General features: G+C 40.7%; 1 protein-coding gene across 5 annotated transcripts in view; it reads right to left on the reverse strand.

Moving 5' to 3' along the window:
* Positions 1-15,637, reverse strand: part of Slc1a2 (solute carrier family 1 member 2) — a 147,698-nt gene that overhangs the window by 17,592 nt on the left and 114,469 nt on the right. For all 5 annotated transcript variants that reach the window (XM_008852378.2, XM_017802996.1, XM_029555713.1 and 2 more), the window contains exons 7-8: positions 11,035-11,268; positions 5,039-5,233 (exon numbers count right to left, since the gene is read on the reverse strand). In XM_008852378.2, coding sequence (XP_008850600.1) covers positions 5,039-5,233; positions 11,035-11,268 — 429 coding nt within the window. The remainder of the gene's footprint in view (positions 1-5,038; positions 5,234-11,034; positions 11,269-15,637) is intronic.

Genomic DNA, 15,637 nt, shown 5'->3' on the forward strand with positions numbered 1-15,637 from the left:
AATACTTCCTGGGATTCAATTCTTTCACTCCAACAATAACTCCACCCTCCCATAGGCAGTCTCTATCACCTGGAGAATTTTCAGTCGGCAGTTAACACCTCTTTTTTTCTCAAATTCCTTTTATTAGCTAAGCAAGCAAGGCATTTTGAAGACCATTGTCCCAAGGCATACAAGGGGAGCCAAGCCACCACCTTTGCTGGGCTTGTCTTGGTGAAATATCTCCATTCCCACCTGCACCTCTGACCTGTGCAGGCAGAGGCTGAGAGCGTTGTGTTCCTTTTGTTAGTTAAACTGCTAAATCTCCTAGGACTAGCAGTTTTCCCAGGAAAGAGGAGGACAGAGCTTTAGCTCCCCATGAGGAGAGAAGCAGAGCTCTCACCCCAGTAGTGCCACTGGGGAAGGACCATAATGAGCTGTGCCATGGAACAACCTAGCAATTGACAGCATATTACTGTCATTTTTAATGACAATAATGTTAATTTTAATGTTAACATTACACTACATTACATTTAATTTTTAATGACAGTAATGTTAATTTTAATGTTAGCTCAACTTTTTTATAACTTTTTATTGAGCTTTTAAAATTTCATAAAACATTTCCCACTCAAACCCAGACCCTCTCCCCCATCCATGCCTCCCCCTATCCCCCCACCAAACCCTATGCACTCTGGTTCTGTTAAGTACTATTCATTCAGGTGTTTGTACCCAAATGTGTCCATTGGAGTCTAGTCAGCCCATCCAGTGGTCGTATATAAGTCATACTCTCTCTCACCCAGCAGCAATCAGTCTCAAATAGTTCTCAAGCGAGTGCTGGCCCACCACCTATTTCTCACCTCCCCTTTAGGCCCTTGTTTAATTGAGCTGACACGGGTCCTATGCGCCACACCACCACTGCCACAGCTCACATAAGCAAACCTCCAGTGGCCTGGAGGTTGCCACTTCCCTGTGTTCATAAACCAGCCCTGGCTCTTACAGTCCTCTGCCTTCCCTACTCTCTTGACGCTTTCTGCTTTGTCTGGCCTTCGCCTCCCCTGGCTCACTTCTCTAGGGCCGGTTCCTGGAGACTGTGCCAGGTTCTATGTACACAACATCAAAGCAGAACTTCACAGTCACTATGCAAGGTACATAAACAGCAATACCTGCTTTTACCATGAGGCAAGCACAGACTGTAAGACGGGGTAACTCAGGGTCACAAGTAGTCTTCTGGGATTTGAACACTAATTCTAATACATGCTGGTTCTCGAAGGCTTTGATCCCTCAGCCCTAAAAGTTCTATGATTTAAGATTTAAAAAATATACAGAAAGTTCTTGGTCACTGTTCTCCTTCATGCAGGGAAAGCAGAAGACGAGGTATTTACATGGCAGCGCAGCATAAAGCTGGCCTTGGCCATTTTTTCTTTCCGAATCCATTGCAGGCAGAGAACTACACACATACCAGGCAGATGTCCACAGAGACAGCCCCGGGAATGTCTACACTCAAGGGAGATTCGGCAAAACTTGCCCCTGGGCCAAGACTTAAATACATGTGGCCAACCTTACCCTTTGCTCAATGACATTTCCCAACAGTAGCATTGTTAACATAAAATAAATCCCCTGTAGATTAAATTGTGTAATCCAAATACAATCCCAAGCACCACCACCGCTTTAATGCTAGCCCCACTGTATGAAGTTGAGAGTAAGCTTCCTTGTTGCCAAGGCCAAGAAGTAAGGGACCAGAAGCTATGCTTGCTTGGCCCAGGGCTTCATGTAGCAAAGACACCCTTTGCGCCTTTCAATTTTGAAGCATGGGAGGTTGGAAGTATCACATGATATCTGTTAGGACATAATTCAGGTTTGATACTCTGACCTCAATGAAGGAAGTTTTTCCATTGTGAGTAGCCCCAGGGCACTCACTGAGTCACAGACACTTTTTTTTTTTTTTAGTATTATGGGACTACTGTTATTCTTTTGAATGTCATTCATAGCAACAATCCTAATAGCTAACATCTATTGACAAGTGCTATGTACCACATATAATGCTTTCAACCACCCTGGATTGTGTGATTGTTGTTTTCATCATATAGAAGAGGTGATGGCAGTTCCACTAGAGCATATATAGTATAAGGTGTTCATAAAGATCAGATAAATCAACACACACAGTCCTACAGTCCACTACAGTGGAGGCAGCATATACAACTAATAAAAGCAGACTCCAAAGTTAGGGCTCAAATCTCACTTCACGACTTATGATCTTGGACAAGCTATTTCATTTTTCTGTGCTTTATTTTCAGTCACTGAAATCTACAGAACCCAATACCCATTTTCTAGCACTATTTTGAAGAACACAAGTTAAGGTCCTCAGTAAAAAGAGGAATATATCAGAATTTAGAAATCTGAATTTTAGCCATCGTCTAGACAGCTGAGTTCTCTGAGCCTCATTTTCCTCGTTTGCCAGATGAGATGGTTTCACAAGGCAGTCTCTAGTAATTTCATTGGATGACGCATCCTAGCTGACAATAGGTATATTACTTATGTTTCTAAATTGTATGCTAAACCTGGTGAGGTTTGATATTCCTGTATTTTCTGGCTTGGTTGTTCAGTTGAGCTATGATGCATATAGAATATTCATTAAATCTTTTGGAATGGTTATAAGGAAATGAATCGACTGTTGATCCAACAAAAATAGCCCTGAGTTGGCTAATGCCTCTCAGATAGGTGACTGAGACAAGGTTCTAAGGTGGCGGCTCCTCTACAGTGTCAGCCCACAAAACACAGAGGAGACATGACTAGTGCTGATTTCAGTTTCCAGGATTACTATGGACTCTGGTCAGTGCCTAAGTATGACTTTTTCAACAATCTCAGCATGCAGAGGAATCAAATACGAATAGACTGTCTCTCAGGAAAGGTGCCTAAAGTAGCCCTTAGACCACCAGTGGCCTCCTCCTAGAGAAGAAACAGCTAGACATGCTGTAGGTCAACCAGATTTGCAGCTGTTACCAGAACATCTAAAATGAGACTGTGTTGTCACAGATTTGAAGTATGTGAGGAGAAGGCCATTGGCTGGCTTTGAACACAAAGGGCATTCCCTTTCTTTAGTGTTCAATCTTCTTTTGAGTCAAAGTCAGAAAGAAGAGGATGTGTAATCAAAAGAGGCTAAAGAGTACAGACGTGACTTATGCCTTGGGCACCCACAACTATGAGTGCTAGGTCTGTCATTTAAAATGCTCCAAACCTCATGTTACTACTCTGTAAAATGGGCATGATGACTCTCTTTTTGGGACTGTTGGGCATGTGTGTGTGTGTGTGTGTGTGAGTGAGAGAGAGAGATATAGAGGTGATAGAGAGTATAGAGAGTGCTGCCTCTCTCTCTCTCTCTCTCTCTCTCTCTCTCTCTCTCTCTCTCTCTCTCTGATATATAGTTGATAAAGACAGAGTAAAAAATGCTGCCTCAGGGTGCACAAGAGTATAATTCTCATTACAGAAGCCGAAAGTTATTTCAGTGTCAATCTAATCTTTTCTCAGAATGAATCACTTGAGCCACGATTGTTATACTTCTTGGAATTTTCTTTTTAGTATAAGGGCATTGATTATATGGAACATGATCCACCTATCCCCTATATTTACTGATCTCATAGAATCTGGGAGATAATTCATCATGTCCCAATGTCACAAACGTAAATGTCTTGAAGGGCCAGGCAATGGTGGCAGAGAACAAGGTCAGTGAACTAGAAAACACCTGCCTTATAAGATCTAACATTCTAATGTTTTTACAACATATTACAAAGCAAACAGCAAGACTCTGAGCTGGCTTCAGCCCACCAACTGTCAACTTACAGCCTCTAATTCTGAATACCTTCCTCATTTGTAGATGAGGACACTCAGATGCTGGGAATAGGATGGGACGTAAGACCAGCTGGTTCACTGGGTCGTTTTGTTTTCGACTTTAATTGAAGTCATAAACTGTCTTCTGATTTAGTGTAAGCTCCTATACCCAACAGAAATGATGATGCCAAATGACAGTTTCACAATATAATGTCAATACAACACTGAATGGTTTGAAGACTGATGGCTTCAATTATTGCATCTACAAGTAAGATCTCGAAATTTATGGAGAAACTGTATTCTACATGACCTCTCAGGACAATGTTCTGAATCTTTAAGATAATAAATACAGATGGCAAATAAAAGCTTTAGTTGCTGGGCATGGTGGCACACATCTTTAGTCTCGGCACTTGGGAGGCAGAGGCAGGCATACTTCTCTGAGATCAAGGTCAACCTGGTCTATATAATGAGTTCTAGGACAGCTGGGGCTACAAGGAAACCCTATCTCAAAAAAAAAAGCTATGCACTCTTTATTTATAGTAAAATTCTGAAATACTGAGGAATGTCTTTCAGTATTTCAGACATCATGCATCAGAATATTGGAGGGAGCATGTTTTAAATGTTTATTACGTTTTTCAATTATTTGTGTGTGTGCATGTGTGTGGGGGTGGTATGTGGGTATGTGTTTCAGTACATCATAGAACATGTGTGGAAGTCAGAGGATAACTCATGGAAGTCTGTTTGCTCCTTTTGTTATGTGGGTCCCAGGGATTGAACTCTGGTGGCAATCATTTTACCCACCAAGGCATCTTGCCTGCCTCAAAAGGGAGTATATTTTAATTGGACTCAGAATCAGTAAATGCCAGCCCCATCACAGTCCTGCTGGCTCTTGACTAGTGGCACAGCCTTGGACAAACCCCGTACTTCCTGATCCTAAGTTTCCTCCTTTGTTGAATGGGCAAAGAAACAACTGTGCAGCCAACTGCAGGACTGTAAGCACTCAAATAATATCCAAGCTCTGAAGTGAGTCGACATGTGCAGGACACACAGAAGGGACTGATATGACCCCTTGTCTTTCTGTCATAATCTCTTCCTTTGAAAGTTGTCAGTAATTTCTCTTACTTCATCATGTGCTCAACAGAGTTGAAATTCAAGTAGCCTCTGCCAACCTGAGTTAGTACGAAGAGAGAACAGGGCATGAGGCTGTTTCTGTGCTGCTTCTGCACACACCGCTCACCTTACAGTCACGATCTGACCTCCATCTAGGATGACACCATTCATTTGGGCTATGAAGATGGCGGCCACCGCTTCATAAAGGGCTGTACCATCCATGTTAATGGTTGCTCCAACGGGGAGGACAAATCTGGTCACACGCTTATCAATCCCTAGATTTTCTTCCAGGCAACGGAAGGTGACAGGTAAAGTTCCAGCACTAGAGAATACAGACACAGACAGAAAGACAAGCTGAGGGTTATGTCTGGTTCAGAGAGGTAGGACAAAGCACAAATCGGAAAGACAATGAAAAGCTTTATTTTTTTATTTTTGGTCATTTTTTATTTGTTATTTTTTATGTGTATGAGTGCACTGCCTGCATGTGTGTAAATGCACCCATGCCATGCAATGCCTGCGGAGGTCAGAAGACGGCATCAAATTCCCCTGGAACGGGAGTTAGGGATGGTTGTTAGCCACCATGTGGTGCTGGGAATCAAACCCAGGTCCTCTGCAAGAGCAGCCAGTGTTCTTAATCACTGTGCCATCTCTCCAGCACCCAACAATGAAAAGTTTTTGTTCTTTTCCAATCAATGTGGCATGAAAAAAAAGCAGTAACTAGGAGCAAATGAAAAACAAGTGAGTTAGTGAGTTGGAAGCTTAATTCAATCTTATTAAGAGGCCGACAGCTAACAAAATATTTTTGTTGGCCCTGGCTTCTGAGGTCTATTCAGAGTCTCCAAAGTTCTCTTTCTCCTTTGGTTGCTTTTCTGTCTTAGGTTAAATCTTGAAACACATCTGATTGTGCGTGTGAATTGGACTAAAAAAAAAAAAAAAAATCAGAAAACAATCAGCTGTCAACAAGACAAAATAGAATGAGGAATTTTCGAATGACCCAAAATTTCATGCCAGAAAAAAACTGTTCCAAGAAAATGACTACGCAGATTGTTTCCAGCCCCGTGGACTGGTCCAAATTGGGCTTACTAATTTGAAGACGACTGGACAAAGAGGTCATATACCCTTCAGCATGAATCAAGCTTTGAGCAATCCACTGGGGAAATTCACATGCAGTCAAAGTCCCTGACACATGGCCATCAGCCAATCTTAAGTCTCTACAGTGACAGACTGTGGAGTAGTCAGTCTTCATTCTCACTCCTCCCTGGCATGGGCTGGGGATTCAACCACCGTGACCCACCCTCAGAACCAAGAATCATTGACAGGCTCCTACATCTTCTAAAATAGGAGCCCTATAAGAACAAGGATTACTGAAGGCCAGAATATTATTTCCTTGTGTGTGCTGAAGCATAAGAGGTTTAGTTAGCTTTTTTCAAAATTTAAATAATGTAGAAAACACTGAAGAACAGCCAAAGAGCATGGGACTATTTTGTGGTTCGTCTTGTTTTGACTATTGTTGTCCTAGTCAAATCCTAGCAAAGTGAGCTGGAAAACCTCTGACGCAGGCAGCATTTGGAGGCATCTTCTCTCTTGTAGCTAAAGTCTCTGTCATGGTTACGGCCTTCTGCTATTTAGATTGGGGTCCTGGTCTCGGTTTCTCAGAGTGGGAGAAAGGATCAGCTTAGGGATGAGCTGACTCCAGGGTCTACTCAAGACCAATGAACCCAGAAGCCCTACAACTAGAGACACCTAAGTCTGCATCTTAAACTGGCCTAGGAGTGCCTAATAGCAACATTAAGGAAACTAGAATTATCTCACCAGAACAAGTCAGGGTTCAGCAGTGCTTCTTGTATGTCTTAGGTGGGGAAAGTAAATTAATTTGGGGGTGATTTGAAATATCTATCTCATTAGAAAGCCTTATAAACCTAGATGAAAGGTGAGGCTTGTCCTCATTTGCATACAGAGTTCCAACTGTCCCTGGCTTACTGCCTCAGATATTTGAATGAGAAATTGGTAACCTTTTATTCTTCCCACACTCTCCTCATTTCCTGGGTTGTTTCAAAGGATTTCCTGGACACCATTACTGGCCTAAAATGGCTATTCAGTCATTGCTTATAGCTGGGATCCTCAGTTGTGTGGCTCTAAGCATACTTCTGGGATCACTGAAATAGATTAATTTTTAATATTACATCATTTTTTCTAAAATGTCATCAAAGGGTCTATGAATAAAGAGATTGGGGGACTTGGAGAGAGGACTTGGGTTAGGTTCCTAGCACCCACGTGGTGGCTAACATGTTACTCCAGTTCTCCAGTTCCAGGGGATCTCACCCCTTCTTTTAACCTCTGTGGGCATTGCAGGACATGGGTGTATTTACATACATGCAGGCAATACACTCATATACATAAAATAATAAAAAAATAATAAATAAAATATTTTTTAAAAAGGATAAAGAGATGGGGGCAAAGTGTGAAAATATTCTCAATTCTCTGTTGAACAGGCTTTGTATGTATATCTTAAATGTCCACATACACCCGACAAGTCTAATTCAGGACTTGAGAATTTCAGTGCTTTCTCATACTGACAGGCTGACATTCTGGCATTGCCTCTTGGCTCCTGCTTCAAAGGTCCTATAACCATCTTCAAATGTTGCTAACAATGAAGTCAGATACTTGAGATTCTTACTTTTACAGATTTATGGCATGCACTGAAGTCAGAGACCTGGGCCACATTCTTCCATCAGTCCTCTTGATACCAGCCTCTACTCTCCAAGAACAGCCAGTCAGTCACCTTTGATGTTGTTATGGTTTAGGACTGAAATGGTCTCCACAGGCTCCTGTGTTTGACCACTCAGTCCCCCAGCTAGTGGCACTATTTTGGAAGCTTTGGAACCTTTGGGAAATAAGGCCCAGATGATGGATATAGGCCACTGGGATGGACTTTAGGGCTTACAGCCCAGCCCTCCTTCCAGTCCCACATGTGCTTCCTGTGGGTACCAGGAGAAACTACCACTGTGAGATCCCATTGTCAGGAACAGACCTGTTCTAGCTTCTATGCCTTCCCTACTACGGTGAACTCCTTCTCCTTAAATTGTGAGCCAGTATAAATCTTTCCTTCTGTAAAGAGTATTTTGCCAGGTATTTTGTTACAGTAACATTAAAAGCACTAATGCCGATCAACTCATTCAGTATTGTGAGGCAGAGGGGCATTTAGTGGGCTGTCCCTGCGCTTTGGATTTTTTCCCTTGTGGCCATTATGGCAGAGAAACTCTGAGTCAATTCTTGGGATGTGATTCCTGCCCTTTTAAGAAAAGGAAACTCCACATCCAGTAAAGCTACATTTTAAGTGAAGATTAAAACCATGAATTTTCCCCAATGAAATACAGAGTACGGAGGAGAAATGGGTCTTGTGGTCTAGCATTTGCAGCTCTATTTGGATAACTCAGGCATTTGTATTGGATTCCTTTAGGATTTATATTCTTTTAAGTTACTAGGATAATGGTATAGTTACTCAAAAGAGAATAATAATAATTTTGAAATAATTTAAGACCAAATCATAAGAAAACAAAGTAATATTTTGTAATTACGGACAGAAAAGATGTATTTTGAGAAAAATGGAATTTTCAAAGGCAAAAAAATTGTTTATAGCTTTGACTGTGTAAAATGAAAAACTTCCAAATGAAAACATTATACATTTTCAAAACAAATGCCTAAGAGGGAAGGTTATTATTTGTAATATGTGACATAAAAGTTAATATTCTTATACATAAAGAGGGTTTGAAGACCATTCAGGAAAGGGTTAGTATCCCCCCCCCCAAATGAGCAGCTCACATATAATTCAAGAGGCAAATAAAAGGGAGGAGATAGACTAAGCAACGAGAAATTAAAGGATGTTTCCTCTCCTCTGTAATCAACTACTTGCAAATATGCTGAGATGTTTTTCCACCAATAAGATTGGAATGCATCAAACTGCCAGAATACCCAGCACTGGTGAATAGGTGGAGAGGAGCATGCTCTACGACCCAGTTAGTGGGAATATTAAATAATGTACTTTTCTGAAACGCTATCTGGTGACATATTTCAACACTGTCAGTGTACAATTCATTTGACATTCAGAAATTCCAGTTGTAGAAAAGTATCCTGAGGCATCAAAGAACCTTGCACAGATGTGTGCCGCAGCCCTGGTTAACAGGCATGCTTTAAATGCACGCTGCTGGGTGCAGAGTAGGGTAGAGTTTCTATCGTCATATATACAGAATGCAGTTTACAAATAGTACCAAAGATCTCTGTCAATAGATAAGATTTTTCATATCTATTTATGAAAAATATCTACGAAAGATAAAGGTTTCCAAAGCAGTGCATATGCAAGGCAAGAAATAGAAGATTTATAACTGTAAAGATTAATTACAAGGTTTCTGTAATTCACCAATAGAACAACTATCTGGTGAGGTTCATTATCTTCCTAAAAATTTTATTCACCATCTAAACTTTGTCACAATAAACAAATACCACATTCACCATCAGATTATGGAAATAAAACTAAGTAGGGTTAACTTTCATTTAGGGGAAAAAAGGTCTATTTTTTTATTTAAAGGGGAACATCATTATTGATTACAGATATTTATCAACAGGAAATTTAAAGGACAAGGAAATAGAAGGGACATTTTGAAAAGTTTCCCTTCATTTCAGGAAACAGGGTACTAAATCTGGTCCCAAGAATTTTGTACATTTCATTTTTTTCTGAAAGCCTACATTTTACTTATACCAAATTCTGGCAGATTTCCAAGACGAAAATATAATTTGACTTCCCAGGTGGTCTGTTCCTGTCTGCTCAGGGGCCTTGGAACAGCTGCCACCCTGTGCCATCAAGGGGCCACCTCACTGGAAGGGTGCAGTCCTGGGCTCAGTTGTTAGCCTTCTTCTCTTCCTTGCTTGCTTCATTGTCTCAGTCTTGTGACAGAAGGACACATATCAGAAATAGAGCACCAGTCAGACAGAAAGAAACAAACAGCCTTGGAAATTCTAAGGCTTTAGACGCGTCTTGTATATTTCTTTTTCCTTGTTTTTGCTCCTTTCTGGCTAATTTCAGTCCAAAATTATATTCAAAACACTATTTTTTGTTGCCTCTATTTGAGGTCCTCATTGATTTCCTAGACACTAGAACCTGGGAATGAAGCAGGAACTGTCTATCAAGGTTATCAATTAAGCTTGATTTTGAAGAAAAAAAATGAAGTTAAAGTAGTATGGTTCATTAAGAGGCTCATGCTAAAGCCAAAGATTTGGCTGACTTCTGCTTGTTGGAGAAAAAAATCTCACCTACCATTTCATTTACCTTATAAAAATGTTTCTCTTGGGGCTGGAGAGCCGACTAAGCAATTAAGAGCACTTGCTGCTCTTGCAGAGGATGGGTTTGGGTTCCAGCACCCACATTAGGTGGCTCAAAAATTTGAGAGCTCCAAAACCTTTTTCTGGCCTCTGTGGGCACCAGGTACACACACAGTATACATACAAATAGATATTCACACATACACATAAAATAAAAATAAATTAACTTTTTTTTAAAAAACTTGGTTTTCCTACTTTTGGAAAAATTATTGGCCAAAACCTTAACAGTGTTGGATCAGCTAGAATTAGAGTTACAGATGGTTGTTAGCTGACATGTGGGTGCTGGGAACTGAATTCAGGTCCTCTGCAAGGGCAGCCAGTGCTCTTAACCATTGAATCATCTCTCCAGCCCCTCAACAGAGTGATGTTATATGGCATTTTCCAAATCACAGGTGGGAAGTTAACTGAACAACATCATGTTACATCCTTCTGAAAAATACTTTAAATTATGCTACATTAATGTTTCTGGTAGCTTCAGGCATGTGAATCCACAGCATGCATTCATCTAAAACTTTAATATGAGTTTGTATTTCTAGTACAATTGTATGCCAGCAAAAGTGTTCACCAGAAGTTTCAGCAATTCCTAGAAGTAGCCCCAAAATTCAGTGTTTACCTTCCAAAAATTACTTTCCTAATATGTGAAAGGTGTTCTCACTGAACTTATTATTGGGATGATGTGGGGAAATAGGAAGTGGTAAACAGAAGAAAGGAACCAAATGGATGAAGATGATTTCCTGTGTTTTCTACCTGGAAGCAGTTCCCAAGGCAGTGATCCAAGCTTGGAAAATACCAGCAAAAAAGGAGAATGGGTTTTTTCTGGTCACTGCAAAATAAATCAAGGGGAGAAAGATGCCTCCATGGATGATGAGGCCCACGATCACTGTGACCATGTACATCCCCAGTTGTCTAGCAACCACTTCTAAGTCCTTGATGGCAATAATCTTCCCACAGATCAGGCAGGCGATACCCAGGGGAGAGTACCTGAAAAACACAAGAAAAAAGAGCATTGAAAACATCTGTATGGGATTAGAACCTCCCACCAAGGCACTGCACCTCTAGGGGGACGCCTCCTCTTCTTTTGATTTAGTCCTCCCCCTCCTACCACGCCCCCATACACAAATACAAAGAGTTCTGCTGTGAAAGGGGGGTCATGAGATTTGATACTTTGGATTAACTGCCTTAACTGAAATCTCGTTTATGGCCCTAGTGACGCATGCTCTGATAAAAAGTCCAAAGGCAACCTTACTTCTAAGGTGAATTTTAGGAACACAGGGGGCATGCTTTATCATGTGTTAGCCTTACTGTCTTTCTGGTAACCCCCAAGTTAAAAGTTGAGAGCCCCAGATTGCATCTCTAGAATCTTGTTTGGCTTTCTTGATTTTCGATTCCTTCCTAGTATTCTGGAAATAACTTCCAAAACTTTTCGGAAATGAATAAACTGGGATTTATAAATGTGCATTGTTTTTACCTTGGAGGATAGATAATATTATTTAAATGGCAGAGGAAGTGGGAGAAACACAGGGAAAGAAAACAAGAGAGGGAGGTGCCAAAACAAAAAATATCTGAGCCAAATATCCTATTTAGAAAAGTGTAGTTTTATAACTTCTAAGCATAAAAATATTTTTACTCTAACATAGCAGTGATGTTGGCTACCATTCAGTGTTTCAAGCAGTATGGTAGGAACTGCTGTCCCGGAGCCTGGCTTGCTTCTTACAACAACACTAAAATCAAGACATCTTTATTCTTATTCAGTAAATGAGAAAACCATAGTTTGAAAATGTTCAATAACCAGTCCAAGACAACAAAGCCAGGAAATAAGATAACCATTTATACTTCGTGAAATCCCAGAAGTAGGGGATTTTCCCTACCAAAACTAAGTCTCTTCCCTTCAGTGAGCCATCTTAGCTCCCTGTAAGCAAGCCAACAGTTCCCCAGATACTGATTCATCCCATATTGACATTTGTATGCTGTCATTATTTTATAGAGAGCTTGGAAACTATTCTGTTCCCTCTCATGGGAAAACTGTCTTCTCTGTCATCTTGACTTCACTCTTTGCATGTCTGGGAACATTATTATCATTATTATCCAATGAGGTATTGCTATGGCATGAATTTGTTCACCCAGTGACAGTTTCTGACTGAAATGAAAATATTGGTGGGCAGATCAATACCTTATTAAAAGTTAGAGACATGTTTGTGAGAACAACTATGGAGAAAATAAGGTCCCTACATAGGGGTTCCCAACAGAGGTGGAGGAGTAGAGGAGTGCCTAAACAGACCTTATCTCCCAGTGTGCCTAGACCCAGTTCTGGGTTAAAGAAAGGATGTGGAGAACAGGTAAGCTTCTAAGTACAGCAGACACTAGCTTGTCCAGTCATGTACCATCTACAGGACCTCGTTCAGTGACCTATTTCCATTTTCAGACACGAATATCAAAGCTTAGAGAAACTGACTCCATCTTTACTAGGTGGCCATGAGGAGCAAACTTCTGCACATGTACACTTGTGCACTGCTAAATATCTCTCCCCATCAGCTAGTACCATTAGTTCTCTGACTTCCACAAGGAATTCCTTTTAGGTTCTGTTTTCACATATCTATGTCCCATGTTGCCTTCTGATCCATGTTTAATTATCTAAGTCTGAGCTACTGAGGTTTTCTAAAACATTTCACAGGCTACCCAATAGCAGATGGTTTTATGAGCAAAATATTTTCTCAAGAGAAACCTTGTTCTGAAAGAGATGCTTTGTATATGACAGTAAGGCTTAAAATATTAACACAGCTCTGCTCTTCCCCATAGAGTTTAAAGCCTCACCCTCACTTGCCTTTTTCCTGGGGGTTCAAGATGGCCATGTTTGAGAACTGCTTTTCTAGATATCAGCCAGTCTTAAACAAGCCTCTGTCATGTCATTAAATCCAATCTTTCTTGTCATTTTATACAGCCATGTGGTCGTAGGGGCCAGCACTTTGTCACCAAGAGTATAAATAACTGAATAGAATGCACCTTCCTATAAAGCCCCAAAGGATTTATCTTCCTAAACCAAGAGATCAATTGTTTCCCAAACATCCATTACAGATGGTGTCCAGAAAAATGCACTCTCCCTGGAGAGTGCATTTGAGCCAGACCCAAATGAACTAGAGAGAGGCAAGAGCACATCTCAGAAGCATATAGTTATAGGGCGGGGGTTGGTGGACGCACCGGCTCCCATGGTAAATATTGTTAAAGGCTACAGGAGGAAGGATAAGAGTTAGGAAATGAGGAATGCAGGAACCCTACTACTCCAAACACTTTGGTCTCCATGGCCAGTAAGAGTATTAAAAGAGCTTTTGTTCTATGATTTAGAACCATTACTTCCCTGTACCTGTTTTAAATTCAAGGAACAAGTCACCACTCAAAACCTGGGCCTTCTGAGTTCCTGTGCTTCCATATCAACATATTATTTCATTGAAAATGAGATTCCATGGAAAAGAAACAGAAAAATGCCCTGAGTCCAAGCTTACCACTCGAAACCTCTGAGGTCAAGCAAATAATCAAGCCCACAATCTATGTGCCTATAGAAGCTGTTGACTCCGATCAAGAGTTGTGAAGCCAAGTGACACACAGTAATTGCTGAGCCCATTTCCAATTCAAAAGGACACAATCACCAGCCTAGAAGCAGGGACTGTCTCCATGCAATCTGCAGGTAGGTTATATTCTCAGTTCTGTGCCTGTTTACAAGACCACTATTCACATAGGACTGGCTAGCATAAGTCTTTTTCTTACTTATGTACCATCCATTCAAGCCTCCCCCGACTGTGAACCTCAGCTCTTGTTAGCCTAAGGGTTCCACCAAGATGTCCCTTGCAGAGCTACACTCTGTTCCACAATCACAACCTCATCCACAGCACTCAACCTACCCAGAACTCAATTGATGTCTGTGCATCCATGACCAACTGCGTCAGAATGCTCTGAGCTGCCTCCAATCAAGGTGTGTGCCCTAGGCTCCCACCAGAGGCTGATCATGGGACTTTTATATTGTAAATATGCTCCCCAGGTAATTGTGATGTATGTCTGCAAATCAATACTTCATAAACAAACTTCTCATTTGCAAATTATGAAATGTAGGTTAGCCTTTGGAAACCATTTTCCTTAGTTCTAATTTATTAAAGACCAATGAGGTCCTAAGTGATTAATTTGAGACTTTCAGTCATTATATCATGTCTTTATCAGCACATAATGGACTATCTATTGAGTGAAAGAACATGTGTTGAAAAAGATTCTTTGTTTGATCAAACATTAGTGTGATTCCTCAATCTTCTAAGCCCTGTCTGTCTACTTCCTTATAAAATCATTTCAGGAAACAACCTTGCTTAGTCAGTTTAGCAAGAATCCCCAATTTCTATGTGTGGCCACCATCTGTGTCTGCTCAGGTTCTTTACCATCTCCCTAGTGGTATCTAATCATCCTGACCTGGCTTTAAGAAAAACCCAGCTAGGTTGGTTCAGCCAGAATCCCTGTGACTCCTGATGTGGCCTCTACCCTGCTCCTTGGTTATAAATTCCCACCTTCCTAGTGTGTTTGGATTTGAGCTCAGGCCCTCTCTATCACTGCAAAAGCTCATCACCCTGCTCCCTGTGCTCTTTGAGACAGTCCTGCAGAAAGCCTTCCTTACTTGAACAAGCACTGTTGAATAATTTTTGCTTTGCAGTGTGGAAGGACAGTGGCCAACTGGCAGAAAGAAAGGAAGGGCAGAGGGAAACTTTACTTCTTACTTTATGCTTTTTAAATAGGAAAACTATGAAATGTTTTACTTTCTATTTAGCTACTTCAGACTTTGAAAAAAGTTTTAAAGAATTTGAAAAAAACAGGATATGAATATCACATAAAAATATGGGGATTTCAGGGATCTAAAAGAATCAATGGGCAGGAGATACAGGAGATGGCGATTGATCTGATGATAATAATAGCTGCAATGGAATAACTATAGTACCAATTCACGTAAATGCAGATGTCCTTCTGGACACAGAAAATGTACCATAACTAGAGTCACTGTTACTGTCTTGCTTAATTCTCAGTCAGGAGCCACGTCTTTAAAGTTCCTCAGCACTGAGCAAGTTAACTTCTGTGCTTAGTTTTCGCATCTGGAAGAGGGGCTACTCAAAGCATCTATTTTGTGAGGCATTATTAGGAAAAATAAGTGTGAACTTGTAAAGTTACTAGCATATTGAAAAAATTGATTATGTTTTAAATCATAATCTCTTTAATAAATTATATAGTAATGTTAGAGTAGCAAATAGCCCCATGTGTTTAACTAGTCAAGACTATAAAATCCCTAGTCTGTGTTGAAAGACCCACCTTTCCAGCTTCACTAGTC

The sequence above is a fragment of the Nannospalax galili genome, unplaced genomic scaffold, assembly GCF_000622305.1.
Source record: "Nannospalax galili isolate Female #2095 unplaced genomic scaffold, S.galili_v1.0 scaffold126, whole genome shotgun sequence".
Classification (NCBI taxonomy): Eukaryota; Metazoa; Chordata; class Mammalia; order Rodentia; family Spalacidae; genus Nannospalax; species Nannospalax galili.